This window comes from Phragmites australis, chromosome 16 (assembly GCF_958298935.1).
Source record: "Phragmites australis chromosome 16, lpPhrAust1.1, whole genome shotgun sequence".
NCBI classification, from domain to species: Eukaryota; Viridiplantae; Streptophyta; class Magnoliopsida; order Poales; family Poaceae; genus Phragmites; species Phragmites australis.
This window is the reverse complement of record NC_084936.1, coordinates 29,778,294-29,792,276: the sequence shown is the minus strand read 5'-3', so window position 1 is coordinate 29,792,276 and position 13,983 is coordinate 29,778,294. Positions and strand designations below refer to the sequence as shown.

Below are 13,983 nucleotides of genomic sequence, written 5' to 3'. Positions count from 1 at the left end.
ATCATATTGATCAAATATTAAAGTCATTGATGTTTCAAAGACAATGGGGAGGAGATAAGAGCGATGGTGGGAGAGAGAAAGCATGTGGGGTTAGTGGCTAATTAAAAATTTTGACATACGGGTCTTACTTAATATTGTAGTTTGTGCTAATAGTTATACTATTTTAGAGGTGATCTTTTATGCTATCTTTAGATAAGATGGAGGTAGGATGGCAGTTACCCATATCGGATTTCACACCAGATGGAGGCGGGTTCAGGTGGGAAAATAGTCCCGCAGGGGCATCGGATTGGGCCTTGAATTGAATCGGGTTTGGGATCGAGGGATCGAGGCTGTGTTTGCCTCTATGGGCCCCAAAACACGTCGACGGGCCCAGGAGCGGAGAAGCCCAGTCGGGCAGCATGCGCATGCTGCCCCACGCAGACGCGTCTCGTGCGGCCACCATCTGTCCGTCGCCTGGCCGCCCGTCGTCCGTTCGTCTGGCCAGCTGGTGCCCTCGTCGCTCCCTGGCCGCTAGCCATCGTTGCGCCCCACCCGTCCGCTCCACCTCGCCTGCCCGACCTTCGTTGCCACGCCTCGTCGCCCGCACGCCCTCAGCCCTCTCCCCCCGCACTGCTCGCGTTCGCAGTGGCTGTCGAGCCCGTGCGCAGGTCCCCTCTGGGGCCGGAGGTTATTTTGCACCTGGTATCCAATTCGGAGCCAGATAGGATTTAAAAAATTAGATTCCAGATCGGGTCTGTTCTAGTCAAAACCGATAGAAACATACCCGGTACCAACCTTAGATGGAGATGACACGAAAGCATTATAGCTAACACTTAGCTATAACCGTTGAAGATACCCTTATTTAGCTCCCTAGTCTGTCTCACCTGGCCGTAAAATCCGAGCAAGCATCATCACCTCTCTTATTTACACTCCATCCAAGGATGGAATCGAGAGCAGTCCGGTCAACAAATGGTCGAAATGAGTGGACTTGTAAACGCGTCGCTGCTGTGCTCTCACATGGAGGCGCTGGAACGAATGGAGGACCAGATTTGCTCAAGTCAAGCCGCGTCTCCAGTACTCCACTCCACCGCACCGGCCGGCCCGTCTGTCTGAAAGGACCGCGTGCGTTTGGGGTCCCAGCAGAGCATCCATTGCATTCCCAAGCTGCAAAGTCTCCGCCGCCTTCGTCTTCCTGCAGCTGCTGGTCGTCTTCCTGCAGCTACATGTACACACGCGCGCTGACCGACACTCCACTCATGCCTGCAGTGCAGTGCAGTGCAGAGCATCCTTTGTCAATGCCAGTCCCCTGCCCATTCACACGCCCGCCCGCGTTCCACAACCACAACAATATAATTTCTAATCGATTCAACGCAACCACCGGCACCATCCATCTCTTGCTTCACTCGCAAGCACAGCAACCACCTTCCATTCCATTGCTGTTGCTGGCTCATCGCCTGCTTCATCCATGGACGCAACGGCAACGACGTCTTCTCCTTCGTCCTCCTCTCCCGGCACGAGCTTCCTCATCCTGTCCGTCTCCATCGTCGGCATTCTCGGCACCTCCCTCCTCCTCCTCGCCTACTACCTCTTCCTCACCCGCTGCGGCCTCCTCTTCTTCTGGCGCTGGCGCCCCGACCACCACATTACTGCTGTCTCCTCCGTCACCGTGCAAGAACCCGAACTAGTGCCGCGCAGCCGCGGCCTCGAGGAGGCGGCCATACGCCGGATACCCACCTTCCGGTACCGCAACAAGTGCCCTGAGGTGAAGGCCAGCGACTGCGCCGTGTGCCTGGCCGAGTTCCGCGACGGCGAGAGGCTCCGTCTGCTGCCGCCCTGCCTCCACGCCTTCCACATCGACTGCATCGACGCATGGCTCCAAGCCAGCGCCAACTGCCCGCTCTGTAGGGCAGCCCTCTCCTCAGGCTGCCTGCCTCTCCACCACCTCGTCGTACCAAGCGCCGCCTCCACCTCCGCAGGGCAGGACCGGCGTGGCACCCACGACATAGTGATAGATATCATTTCCTCGGCCGCCGTGGACGAAACCGCTGATGTGCCTCCTGAGACTGCACAACGGAGGAATGAGCGCAACAATTGCTGCAGCAGCAGCACCAGCTTGGGTGGAGATGGGTGCTTCTTGGGCGTGCAGCAGCCGATGCGGCGGTCGCTGTCCATGGACTCTTGCAGCGACAAGCGCTTCTACCTCGCTCTGCAGAGGATCCTGCAGCAGCAGCAGCAGCAGCTGGCCTCGCCGGTTTTCCGAGAAGAAGAAGAGGACGGCAAAGCAGGAGGGGAGAGCAGCACCGCGGGCAGCGGCAGGTCGAGGAGGCTGCGGCGGTCCTTCTTCTCCTTTAGCCAGAGCCGGGGCTCCTGAAGTGCCACTCTGGCTCTTCAACTCTTCATTAGTGCTCCATTTCTCCTTTTCTTTTCCCTTGATCGATTGGTCCGTTTTGGACTGAACAAGAGTATACGTAAATTATCAGCTGTGATGTTTAGCATTTGTAAATGTTCCTAAAACAACGATATTATTTGAACACCATCTTGTAAGCAAACATCAATAAGACCAAAAGGCACATCCGATTCCTTACTCATTGGATAATCAAAGAGAATTGGTAGCTAGGTACCTATGCGGAAACACATGCCAATTTGGCCACTCTGCTCCTAAACAAACACTGAACAACCCGTGAGGAGGAGGAGGAAGCTCGCCACATACATGATTTTTTTTATTTATATATTTCTTTTCAAAATTTGCAATATTTATATGTCTATTTTAAAAATTTATATATCTAGACATCTGTCGCCGTTGGATGGGCAGCAAGAACATGTCGCCCGTTGTCCACGTAGCACGAGGTGAGCCTAGTTGGACAACTTTTTAAAGGCACACCGATAGTAATGCTCGGATGCCATATGAACTGTCACCCGTTCAACAAGCGCATATATTTACAAATTTCAGAAAAAAATATAAATAAAAAGGTCAGACATACATCAGGCCAAGGATGGCACAGTGTGAAAAACAGACCTATTCAGTTGAGTGGGCTGCACTAAAAAGGGCATATACAAGGCCTGCTTGGTTTTGTACCTATCTTAAAATTAAAACACGTGATGGGCTTGGATGGGCTGAGGTCTCCTTTGCCATTTAGATCGGCAAATAATAAAACCGTCCCGATCCATTCCATGCTATGTTAGGCCTGATTAACGTTAAAAGTTTGATCTTGTGGTTGGTTGGTTGCAGTCCATTCTTCTTCTTCACGCAGCTATACAGACTTGTACATTCTTCAGAGAAGAGGTGTTCCACTACACATGGAGATGGAGTATATTTATTCATCCCACAATGCATCAGAGATTCAAAGATCACACAATCACTTACAACGACGACCGGACGGACGGCAGGCAGCTAGGGTAGGGAGGTCACAGCTGCTGCTGCTGCTGTCGATACAGCAAAGTGGACGAGCTTTTTGTCATGCCCGTTCCGGCGCGTTTCTTGAGCCGCTAAGCAAACTCCCCCAAGACAAGATTTCAGTCAGTCAAAGAGGCCTGCTCTTGTCTTCCGGCACGGCTTAATACTTAATACAAGTAGCTTTCTTCACCTGCCTGCCTGTGGTCAGATGACCAAAGCAACCTCCTTGGCTCTACTTCAATCCATCGCCATCATCAACATGGACTAAGATTACGCGTTTGAAATTAAGTTTCTTGAGATTTGCCTCCATCCAAATAAGCCAAGCATGCTGTCTCTGTCCTACGCTAGCTCACCAGTCTGTTTCCTCTACGTACTGATGGCAACAAAACAAACAACCGTGTAAAAGCCAGCAACTCACCGGCCGGCCAAGAGAAGGAACGACCTGACCTTGCTGCGACGTGCGTACCTCCGGCAATGGCAGTCGTGGGGGGCCTGACATGTTCCCTGCACCAAGCTCAGTCGGCCCTGTGACGACGTGCTCCAACGGTTGGCAAGGGAGTAGCTGGAGAACTGGTTCCTGGATTTCAGCAATCTTTCTTGCAAGACTTGCCTCACAGTGCATCAGCATGCATATATGTCGAGAATTTCCTTCTAACTTTTAAGCAAGGAGATGACCAGAATCGCTTGTCTGCCAGTGAAGCTTCTTAATATAGACTGAATAGTACTCATATCAGCAATATTTAACAGCTAAACGGATGCTTAGCCTCGAATGGGTTAATCAAATGAAAGGCATTGATGAGCAAGACAAAGAGAATTCCCTATGTTGGAATTGATCTCGATCTTATCTCCTAATGTCCCTAATGTGCACCCTAACTGATCGAGAAATAAGGGGAGACCGATCCCCCACATGCGTTCTAATCGGGAGCGCAACCAACTCTTAGTTGTGGTCCCATCCCGCGCTGTGCAACATAAATAGAAGGAGGGTGACAACGCATGTGCAAGGTGCATACGTGCTAGGTTAATAGGTTTGACACCTCCATATTCGCAACCCGATCTTGATGTGCGTAGCAGCGGGGTGAAGGCCGCCACCGCATCATCATTGTGGTCAACGACTCCATCATACCGGCACCGCATCGACACGTCTACACCGACTACTTCCGCACCAGCTAACATCGTCGACAACCTCAGGCTTCACCGATCAACACATCTTCGCCGACGCTCATCACCTCACCGTCAATACCCATCAAGATGACGTCACCGAATTTGGGTAACCAATCATGCTTCCGCTCTAATGTTTCATGTTTGATCCTAGGGCTGATATCATATTAATTAGATATTAGACGAGAATTAAGTATAACACCCTACCCTATCCTCCTGAGATACAGGATGTCTACCAATCATGCATACACGTGCACTGTGGGGCTGTAATCTGTCAATCATCTTGACCAGTCTCCCAGTAGGCACAAACAATCTGCTACACTCCACTCCAGGCAACTAATTTGGTGCATGCGTGCAGTTAACTCTAGCTTAAATTCTTTATAGCCACTGCTTACTCTAGTGCATCCTAATACTGACAAATTTGACCACCCAATCAAAACCCCATGCAATCAGTTGCATCTGATGTTCACATTTCAACCCAGGCGACAATATTCAATCACAATGATATTGTTAACTTCTTGGCCTGTTAGTGGTGGTTTTCTGCTCTTTCTTCTATAACCATTACATTGTCAGTTCTATAACCATTACATTTTTTTCTGCTCTTTCTTCTATAACCATTACATTGTCAGTTCCACTATGTGCTTATACTACTGCTGCAGTCAGAAATGTATTCTACCTTTTTTTTCACGAATACGCAGGAGGATTGCGTATCATTGAATTAAGAGGAAGAAAAGGTTTTGAATACAAACACAAGCGGTAGAACATACACGCTCTGCGGCAAAAAGAGGCCGCAATACAAAACAGATTACTCGCAAAATAAGCAACCTAAATGGCGTGCGCCCGCTGCAATCCATAGGTCCACATCCACCTTGATGCGCTCGAGAACCTGCAGCACCGTTGAAGAACAACGATCAAAGAGTTTGGCATTGCGCTCCTTCCATAGATACCAAGCTACCAGCATAAAGATGTTGTTGGTGCCTTTCTTCGTCGCCGTCGACTGCAGGGAGGAGATGAGAGACCACCAGTCTTGCAAAGAAGAATCCTGACGGAAAATGCAAGAACGCCGAGCCCACGAGAGGGACTCCCACCAGATGGATTTAGTGAAGGAGCACTCGACCAAAATGTGATCCGCAGTCTCGAGGGCTTGATCACAGAGCCAGCAGGAAGACTGAGCATCAAGACCATGCTTGAGACGTATGTCCGTTGTCCAAATACGCTGACGGATCACAAGCCAGATGAAGAATTTTACTTTCAGGGGCGCCCAGGATTTCCAAATCCGATCTGCGCCTTCAAGAGGAACAACGCCTTAGTGCATGGCATTGTACGCCGACCGCGCAGAGTAGGACCCATCTGCAGTCCAGCGCCATATGTACTTGTCTTCCCTTTGCTCATCCAAATGGACCTCCAAGAGACGCGACCAGAGTACAACATATTCAACAAGAGCCTGAGCTGATAACGCCCCTTGGATGTCACAGATCCACTGCCGGTCGTGGAGAGCCTGCGCGACCATCTGTGAGTGGGCAACACGGCTGGTGACCATTGCGCAGAGCACCGATGCCAAGGATTGAACAGACTTCCTGTCAAGCCAGTTATCCATCCAGAAAAGATCACGATCACCATTGCCAAGTTCCACTTTGATTGATGCGTTGAAGAGGGCACGGACCTCCGGCTTGACGTGCAATTGCAGCGCGGATCAAGCGCAATTCGAATCAACCTTCTGCAACCATAGCCAACGAATACATAGCGCATAGCCAGCCAGCTTAAGATCGAGCACGCCGAGGCCACCAAACTTCAAAGGCCTGCACACCGTGCCCCAAGCAATTGCGCACTTGCCCTGCACCGAGTCATCATTCCCTGCCCAAAGGAATCTGCGACGAATGTCATCAATTTCCTCAATCATCCAAGTAGGCAGATGAGCGGCCATGATGATATAGATTGGCATAGAGGAGAGGACGGATTTCACAAGAATTAGATGCCCACTTTCCTTAAATAAAGGCCCTTTCCAAGACGGAAGCTTGGCGGCGAGGCTATCCACTAGGGGGCGAAGCTGAGATCTCGACAATTTCCTGATGGACAACGGAAGGCCGAGGTATTTGATTGGGAAATTCATAATTTGGCACCGGAGGATGCCCTTAATACCTTGCAGAGCGGCCTCACAACCATAGATTGGAGTAATAGAACACTTATCTAGATTTTTCCTAAGGCCGGACGTTGCCCCAAAGATGTCCAAGATATGCTTGATCGCCGAGGCCTCATAGAGCAACGGCGAGACGAAGATGATCACATCGTCTGCATACAAGCTGCATTGATGCTGAATTGCATGAATTACATGATGACCAATCAGTTGAAGAAGACCATCAGCGCTGGAGATAGAAACTCTTGAAGATCCCGCATAATGCAGTGGTCAGTTGAAAGTTGAAATCACCAACATGGCAATCTTCGAGAATCACAGGGCAACAAAATTCTATGCTTAATTCATGCCAAATAGATCATTTCCTAATGTCAGCTTGCACTAGGAAACATGAAAAGACATATGAGTTCATATTATGTGTTCAGTGTGTTCTTCTGCAGTAAACCAGATACAATGCACCCATTTATGCTGATAATGTATAGATGGAGACATTACAAACATTTTTCAATATGTTGAGCTCATCCAAAACAAGTGGCAACAGAGCCATGCACAACACAATTACTCTGATTTTGACTCGGAAAACTGATAGTTGAGGTTATATATGCTTCGCGTATTAACAAAATCGGCACAAAGTTTGGCTACATGAGCAAAACAAATGGCCACTAAAAATTTCAGGGCTTGCAAAATTAATAGTTCCATTGTGATGAAAATTTGTAGATTTTTAAGCAATATTTTTTAGTAAGAAAAATTAATAGAATGTACAAATATCCTTGCAGCACCCATGAGCTCCTAGAGAAAAATAGAGGAGGGGGACATACTAAGTGAGTATATGAGCTACTCACTCTCATTCTCAAGCAACCGTAATTTGTTATCTTTTCTCAGATTAGTTGCCACTAGTATACACAAGTTATCCTGACAGCACAATTGCAAGCAAGTCAGAGTATCTAGCTTGCTTGTTATGAAAAATAAACTTGTTCCTCTCAGATCAAAGATTCCGCACTGTTAGAATAAGGCTAATCGGCTTAATTGGTGTCACAGGAAAAGAATGAAACCAGATAATGTTAACACTAGTTTTTCATCATATGTTCAATCTCATGAAATGGTTTATATAGTTAATAATTCTAGCTAATCCAATTTATCATGTATTTGTTAAAAAAAGTTATCATGTATTAGACGCTCCTCCATTGCCAATTAACAGCTCATGAAAATAGTCAAATGGACAGTTCATCAAAGTTATGGACTCGAATTCCTTTGCTGTATGAGAAAAGTGATGCATATGATGATACTAATAATACTAATCATCAGTAGCAAAGTAATTGCAAATGATGGCACGCAATCATAAAGCTCTGAGAACAATATTGCTTTAGGATGGTTCCATCCTTTAAGCCCCAACTCACCGACCACTTCAACTGGTTCCCTCTCCAGACTCCAAAGATTAGGCAATAATGCTTGCATTACTAACTTACAATCTGGGGGAAAAGAGTTGCACGTGGGTCTTTTCACTAAAAATTTGGTATCTAAGATGAATTAGACAATGGAATTTTTGCATAGAACAGAACATATATTGATGATTGTTTCTCCATGCATCATTTCCCCTTAGGTGGTTTGCTTGCCCATGGACAACAAGGGTTGTAGACTTGTAGTGATGTAGTACCATACTATTCCAAGAAGAATGAACACAAAAGATAAGATTCCGCATTGTTGAGGTTTGAAACTGTAGCTTGTAATGCCAACCTAGTAGACTAACAAGTTCTTGTTGCCTAGTTTTGAATGATGTGCTGTAATCATTTATTTGGTTCACTTTGCGTATTGTTCTTAATTTTTGGATTTCGCAGGTCTGGCTACTGACGTACAGCATAATGAGTAAAAAACAAGTACCTAGGAAGTAGAAAGATGTACTTTAATCAAACCAAACCGAAAGAAAGTTGTGCTTATGGACCCTGAAGGCCAATCCACAAACAAGTGTTCTCTCCGTTTAAAAATAGTAAACCTATTTATTTTAGTTTAGTCTTCGAAGTTAAATTTTAACTAAGATTTTCTCACAAAATATATTATTTATAGCTACAAAACCTATATAATGTGAAATCATTTTAAATTATGAACCTAGTTGTATAATTTTTGTACACTAGTGTCGGAGAGTGAACTCCTGTCGCAGGGATCCCGAGAGACCCCTTTTTAGAGATTCGGCCGGGGGATGATCCTGGAAAAGCTTGTGTGGGAAATAATCGGGAACGGAAATAAATGCGATGGCTGGTGGGAGACGATCACCCTAATGCAAGGAAAAGTGGGTACGCCGGGTTTTAGACAGGTTCGGGCCGCACGGAGGCGTAACACCCTACTCCTGTATGAGCGCTATATTTATCCTTGAAGGGGATTCTTCAAGGAGATATCTGGTTCTAAGGGGAGAACTGTTTACAAAGAGCTTGAGGCTCTTCTGTTCTAGCTTAACTTGAGCTGGTTCGAGTGTCTGTCGATCTATCTTTGGCCTGGTTCGTTAGAGATTGTTGGTTGTCTGGTCTCTTGGTCGTCTTGTGGTCGGGGGCTCTTGCTCTCTCCTCCCTTCTTTAGTGTTCTCCATCCTTTCCTTTTATAGGCGCGCCGACCTCAACATATCCTGAATGGGAAAGAGGGGACGTGAATGCCAAGGTGCCACGGAGAAAGGCGTAATCATTTCATCTTGGCGAAGTGACAGGGGCGGTGGAGAGATGCGGCGCGCATTCGACCACCAGCCGCTGCGGGAGCCTCGGGGCGCCATGAAAGGGGCCCACCGGGCAGCCTCAGAGGTGCCCGGTGCGCCCACCCTGTCTTGTTCTTCTGCCAGGGCAGGGTGGCAGGCCGAGCGCTTCGATTTTGGCAACGTTATCCCGAGGCACCTGGATGAAACGGAACGGGACCCGTGCATTTAATGGACCCACGCCCCCCTGCCAGTGTATGGCAGGGTCTGACACTGGGGCGTGGGCAGTTGAGAATATCAGGATGTCAGGATGTCAGACCGCGCGTGCCTATTAAATGCGGCATTGGGCCTTTGACTGGATGACACCCTGACGACGGGACCCTTCGGGTCGTTGAATGATCTTGCGCGAACCTTCGGGGCACCGAGTCCTCGGGGGCTGCCACGTGCAGCCCCGAGCACTCTCTCCCGAGCACTTCGGTGGGACCTTCGGGGCACCGAGTCCTCGGGGGCTGCCACGTGCAGCCCCGAGCACTCTCTCCCGAGCACTTCGGTGGGACCTTCGGGGCACCGAGTCCTCGGGGGCTGCCACGTGCAGCCCCGAGCACTCTCTCCCGAGCACTTCGGTGGGACCTTCGGGGCACCGAGTCCTCGAGGGCTGCCACGTGCAGCCCCGAGCACTCTCTCCAGAGCACTTCGGTGGGACCTTTGGGGCACCGAGTCCTCGGGGGCTGCCACGTGCAGCCCCGAGCACTCTCTCCCGAGCACTTTGATGGGACCTTCGGGGCACCGAGTCCTCGGGAGCTGCCACGTGCAGCCCCGAGCACTCTCTCCCGAGCACTTCCTTCTTAGTATTTGGGCTCTGCGGATCATCGGGGAACTAGGGTGCTCGGGAACCAGAAGCGGCGGCCCCGAGCACCTTCTCCCGGGACTTAGCTTCTACCTACCTTGCAGGGTGGTGATATGTGGTGGATAGCCGGCCTGGCCTCGGGACTTAGGGACCCCTGGTTCTAAATACACCGACAGTAGCCCCCGGGCCCGTTGGTAGCCGATGGGACGGAGACTGCGAATGGGCCATTCGTCGTGACCGAGGCCAAGGCTGGCGCGGATGCCATGTGGCAAGCTTTCGAGGGGTGGCCCTTGCGGACCTAGACCTCAAGTATGTTCCAACCGGAAAATGAGTGGACGCGTGTCCACACAATTTCCGAAGGGTATGATATCCATCCGGGCGGCACGCGCGGTTGCCGCGCAGATCGAGGAAAATACGCCTGGCAATCGCTGACATCGCGCGATCGGCGGGAGATTCGCCTGACAGTTGCGCCGATCGAGGCGACGCTTCGCCGAGCGAACCGTTCGGGCGGCAGTTTTCGAATTTTGAGATATAAAAGGGGGAACGGATCTGTCCGTTCCCCTTTTTACGCTCTCTTGCACTTGCCTTCTTCGTGCTCCGAAGCCCTCAGGAAACTCCCAGGCGACCGGAGCATTCTCCCTTCTCTCTCTTTTCATCACCAAAAAACATCCCCCATCTTGCCGAGATGACGAGGGTTGGAGGAGGACGACGGGACAAAACTTCGGACAGCATCTTGCCGGAGTCTCGTCTGAGGAACGAGGAGGCGGCGGATAAGATTAGGAAGCTGCTGGTGCCGGAGGGTCAGGAGGGTGCTGTGGCGGTGAGGCCGGCGACTCTGACGCCGGCGACGACTGTTCCTGGGCGGACCGTCCTCTTCACCTCCTTCGTGGCGGCGGGGCTAGTGCCGTCGTTCTCCGCCTTCTTTCTGCAAGTGCTGGAGACGTACGGCATTCAACTGGTGCATCTAAGCCCCAATTCCGTCGTGGCGTTGGCGGTCTTCGCGCATCTCTGCGAAATGTTCGTGGGGGTGATGCCGTCGGCGACGCTGCTTCGCCACTTCTTCGTCCTTCGGCCGGTGAGGAAGAAGAGGGGGCACTCCACGGCGGACGTCGCGGGGTGCTGCAACCTTCGGCTCCGGGAAGGCCTGGGGGACCATTACATTCCCCAGGTGATGCGCAGCAAGTGGGAGGAATGGCGACGGGACTGGTTCTTCGTCGACATCGACCCCCACGAGCGCCTCGAATTGCCAGAGAAGGCGGCGGAACCTCGGCGATCAACGTGGGAGGCGCCGCCACCAGAAGATGCGAGACTGAAGCCGGTGCTGGAGCGCATTCTGGAACTGCGCGAGGGCGGGCTGACCTCAGTCATGGTGGTGGCGGATTTTCTGCGTCGTCGGTTGGCGCCTCTGCGAGAACGGGCCCGGCCGAGCTGGTTCTACACCGGGCCGGAGGACATCACCAGGACCCAGATTGGCGCGAGCTGGGATCTGGGGGCGGCGGAACTGCGGGGGATGACAAGGGTGATCACCGGAACGGAGGATATGAGCTGGGCGGAACTCCCGTGGCCGGAGATGGAGCTCTGTGCCAACCCCAGCCGGGTGGCCATTATGGCGGGGCTGCCGGAGTTCGATGCCCAGGGGCCCGTGGACCGGCCAAGAAGCCGGAGTCCTGAGGCCTCCGAACTCCCCGGGCTGGAGGAACTACTTGGCGATGAGGTCGCTGGTAGCTCGGCGCAGGCTGGTGAAGGGGTCGCCGCAAGCGGCAGCCGCCGTACCAGAGAGGAGGGCGCCACTGAAGTTGTTGAGGAGTTGGCGCCGGGAGATCGGGGAAAGCGTCCCCGGGCCTTGATCCTAGTGCCGGATTCTCCGCCGTCACCGACGGCAGCGGCGGCATTTTCGGTGCTGGAGCCGCGCCTGGTGCGGATGGGGCCTGCATCGGCACCCGCGACCCGCACGGCGGAGACCGAGACCCGTGCGGCGGCACCCGTGGCCCGCACGACGGCGCCCGTACCCCGCGCAGCGGCTCAGCCGAGCCCCCAACGGAAGAGGCGGCGGGAGGAGTCAGGACCGACAGCGCCGGACCCGGACATCAGGCTCCCAGCGACCAAATGGCGGTATCGGTGAGTCTTCTTGCTTGCTTTTCCATGGGCATTTCCGGCCCGAACTGAGTTTTGACAACTTTCACTCGTCTCCCGTAGGCCGGCTGCAGGCGCTGCTGTGACGGAGAGAGAGCAGGCGCCGGGGCCAGAGCCGAGCCTGCCCGCTGCAACAGCGGAGGCCGGCATAGGAACGGCGGAGATGCCAATTGACGTGGCGGCCCCTGGGAGAGAGGCGGAGGCGGCGGCTGAGAGAAGGGCGTCGGCGGAACCTACCCCGGGCGCGGAGAGCCCGGGGCGGATAATGGTGGAGGTGGATGTTCTGCCGGGGCCGGCGGACAGGGCGGCCGATGCGGGAATGCGGCCGCTGTCCGAAACCTTGGCTCCGGCGGAGCCTACCCCGGTCAGGCAGAGCCCGGGGCGGATGGCGGCGCAAGGCCCGGCGGAGAGCTTGGCCCCCCTGGAGGCATCCTGCGGAGAAGCCTGGGCCCCCCCAGTGCCCGGCCGGCCTGTCGATCCCTTCCTGGCCGCCATTAAAGGCGTCCAAGTAGCAGTCGGGCAGCTGGGCGCAGTGGTGAGGGCCAAGGAGGGGGAGCTCGAAGCCGAGTGCGCCCGCCTGGCACTGGAGAAGGCGCAGCTGGCGGGCGCCCAGGAGGAGACCCGTGCGGCAGCCGCGCGGGAGCAGAAACTCCTAGAAGACATCCGCGCGGAAGCCGCGCGGGAACGAGAAACTCTGAAGACCGCGCGGGCAGAGGCCGCGCGGGAACGAGAAGACACCGCCCGCTTGGCCGAGGCGTCGAGGCAGCAAGCTGCCGAGGCCCTTGCCAGGATGGGGCAGGTGCAGGAGAGGGAGGTGGCTGTCGCAGCCCGGGAGCAGGCCGCGGAGGAGCGGCAAGCCGAGCTGGCCCGCCGGGAGGGTGCGGCCGAGAAGACGCGCGCCGATCTCCAGCGCTGGGAAGACGATCTCCAGAAGATCAGAGAAGAAATCAAGCGCTGGGAGGAGGACGTCTCCGTCCGGGAAGTGGACAACGAGCTATCGGCGTCGGATCTTGGTGCCCGGGAGGATTCGGTGGCCCAGCAGGAGGATGTGTTGGCCCGGCGGGAGAATGAGTTGAGTCGCCGAGAGGGCGAAGCTGCTGCTGTGACGGCCGCCGCGGCTACCAGGGCGGAGGAGAATGCGAAGCACGAGGCGGAACTGGCCGAGCGCGAACGCGCTTTGTCCGAGATGGTGGCCAAGACGAAGCAGGCTGCCGTCCCCACCGCGGCTGGCGGTGCTCCCGGTCCGGCCGGGGACCAGGGACTCGAGGCACAGCTGCGGGCCGCCAAGGAGAAAATCGAGACTGCCTTTGTCTCGCGGGTCAACCTCGAGCATATGCTGGAGGACATACTCCGGCGGATGCGACGGGCCGTGGAGAAGGGTGGTCTTGGACGGCTTGTCGACGACAAGAAGGGCGACGGCCCCGCACGACAAGTGTTGGGGCTGCAGCAGGTCTGCGAGCGCCTCGAGACCCTGCCCTGGGCAGTCCAGGAACTTGCTGCCCGGGAGGGACGTGGCTTGGCACGTGCCGTGGCCGAGCACGTCCTGGCCTGCTACCGAAGCAGGGACCCGAACTTCCCACTGGAGCCGGCGCGGGAGGGAGTGGTCGAGGCTGAGGGGGAGGTCGCCCGGGCAGCGGTCCGGAGCACCGCCGCTGAGGTGGCGGCCG

General features: G+C 53.6%; 1 protein-coding gene across 1 annotated transcript; it reads left to right on the top strand.

Moving 5' to 3' along the window:
* The first annotated feature begins 1,210 nt into the window (after positions 1 to 1,210).
* LOC133894816 (RING-H2 finger protein ATL16-like) lies at positions 1,211 to 2,510 on the top strand. Its single transcript, XM_062334986.1, has one exon. The coding sequence runs from the start codon at positions 1,445 to 1,447 to the stop codon at positions 2,348 to 2,350; it is 906 nt and encodes a 301-aa protein (XP_062190970.1). The 5' UTR covers positions 1,211 to 1,444; the 3' UTR covers positions 2,351 to 2,510.
* Positions 2,511 to 13,983: the final 11,473 nt, after the last annotated feature.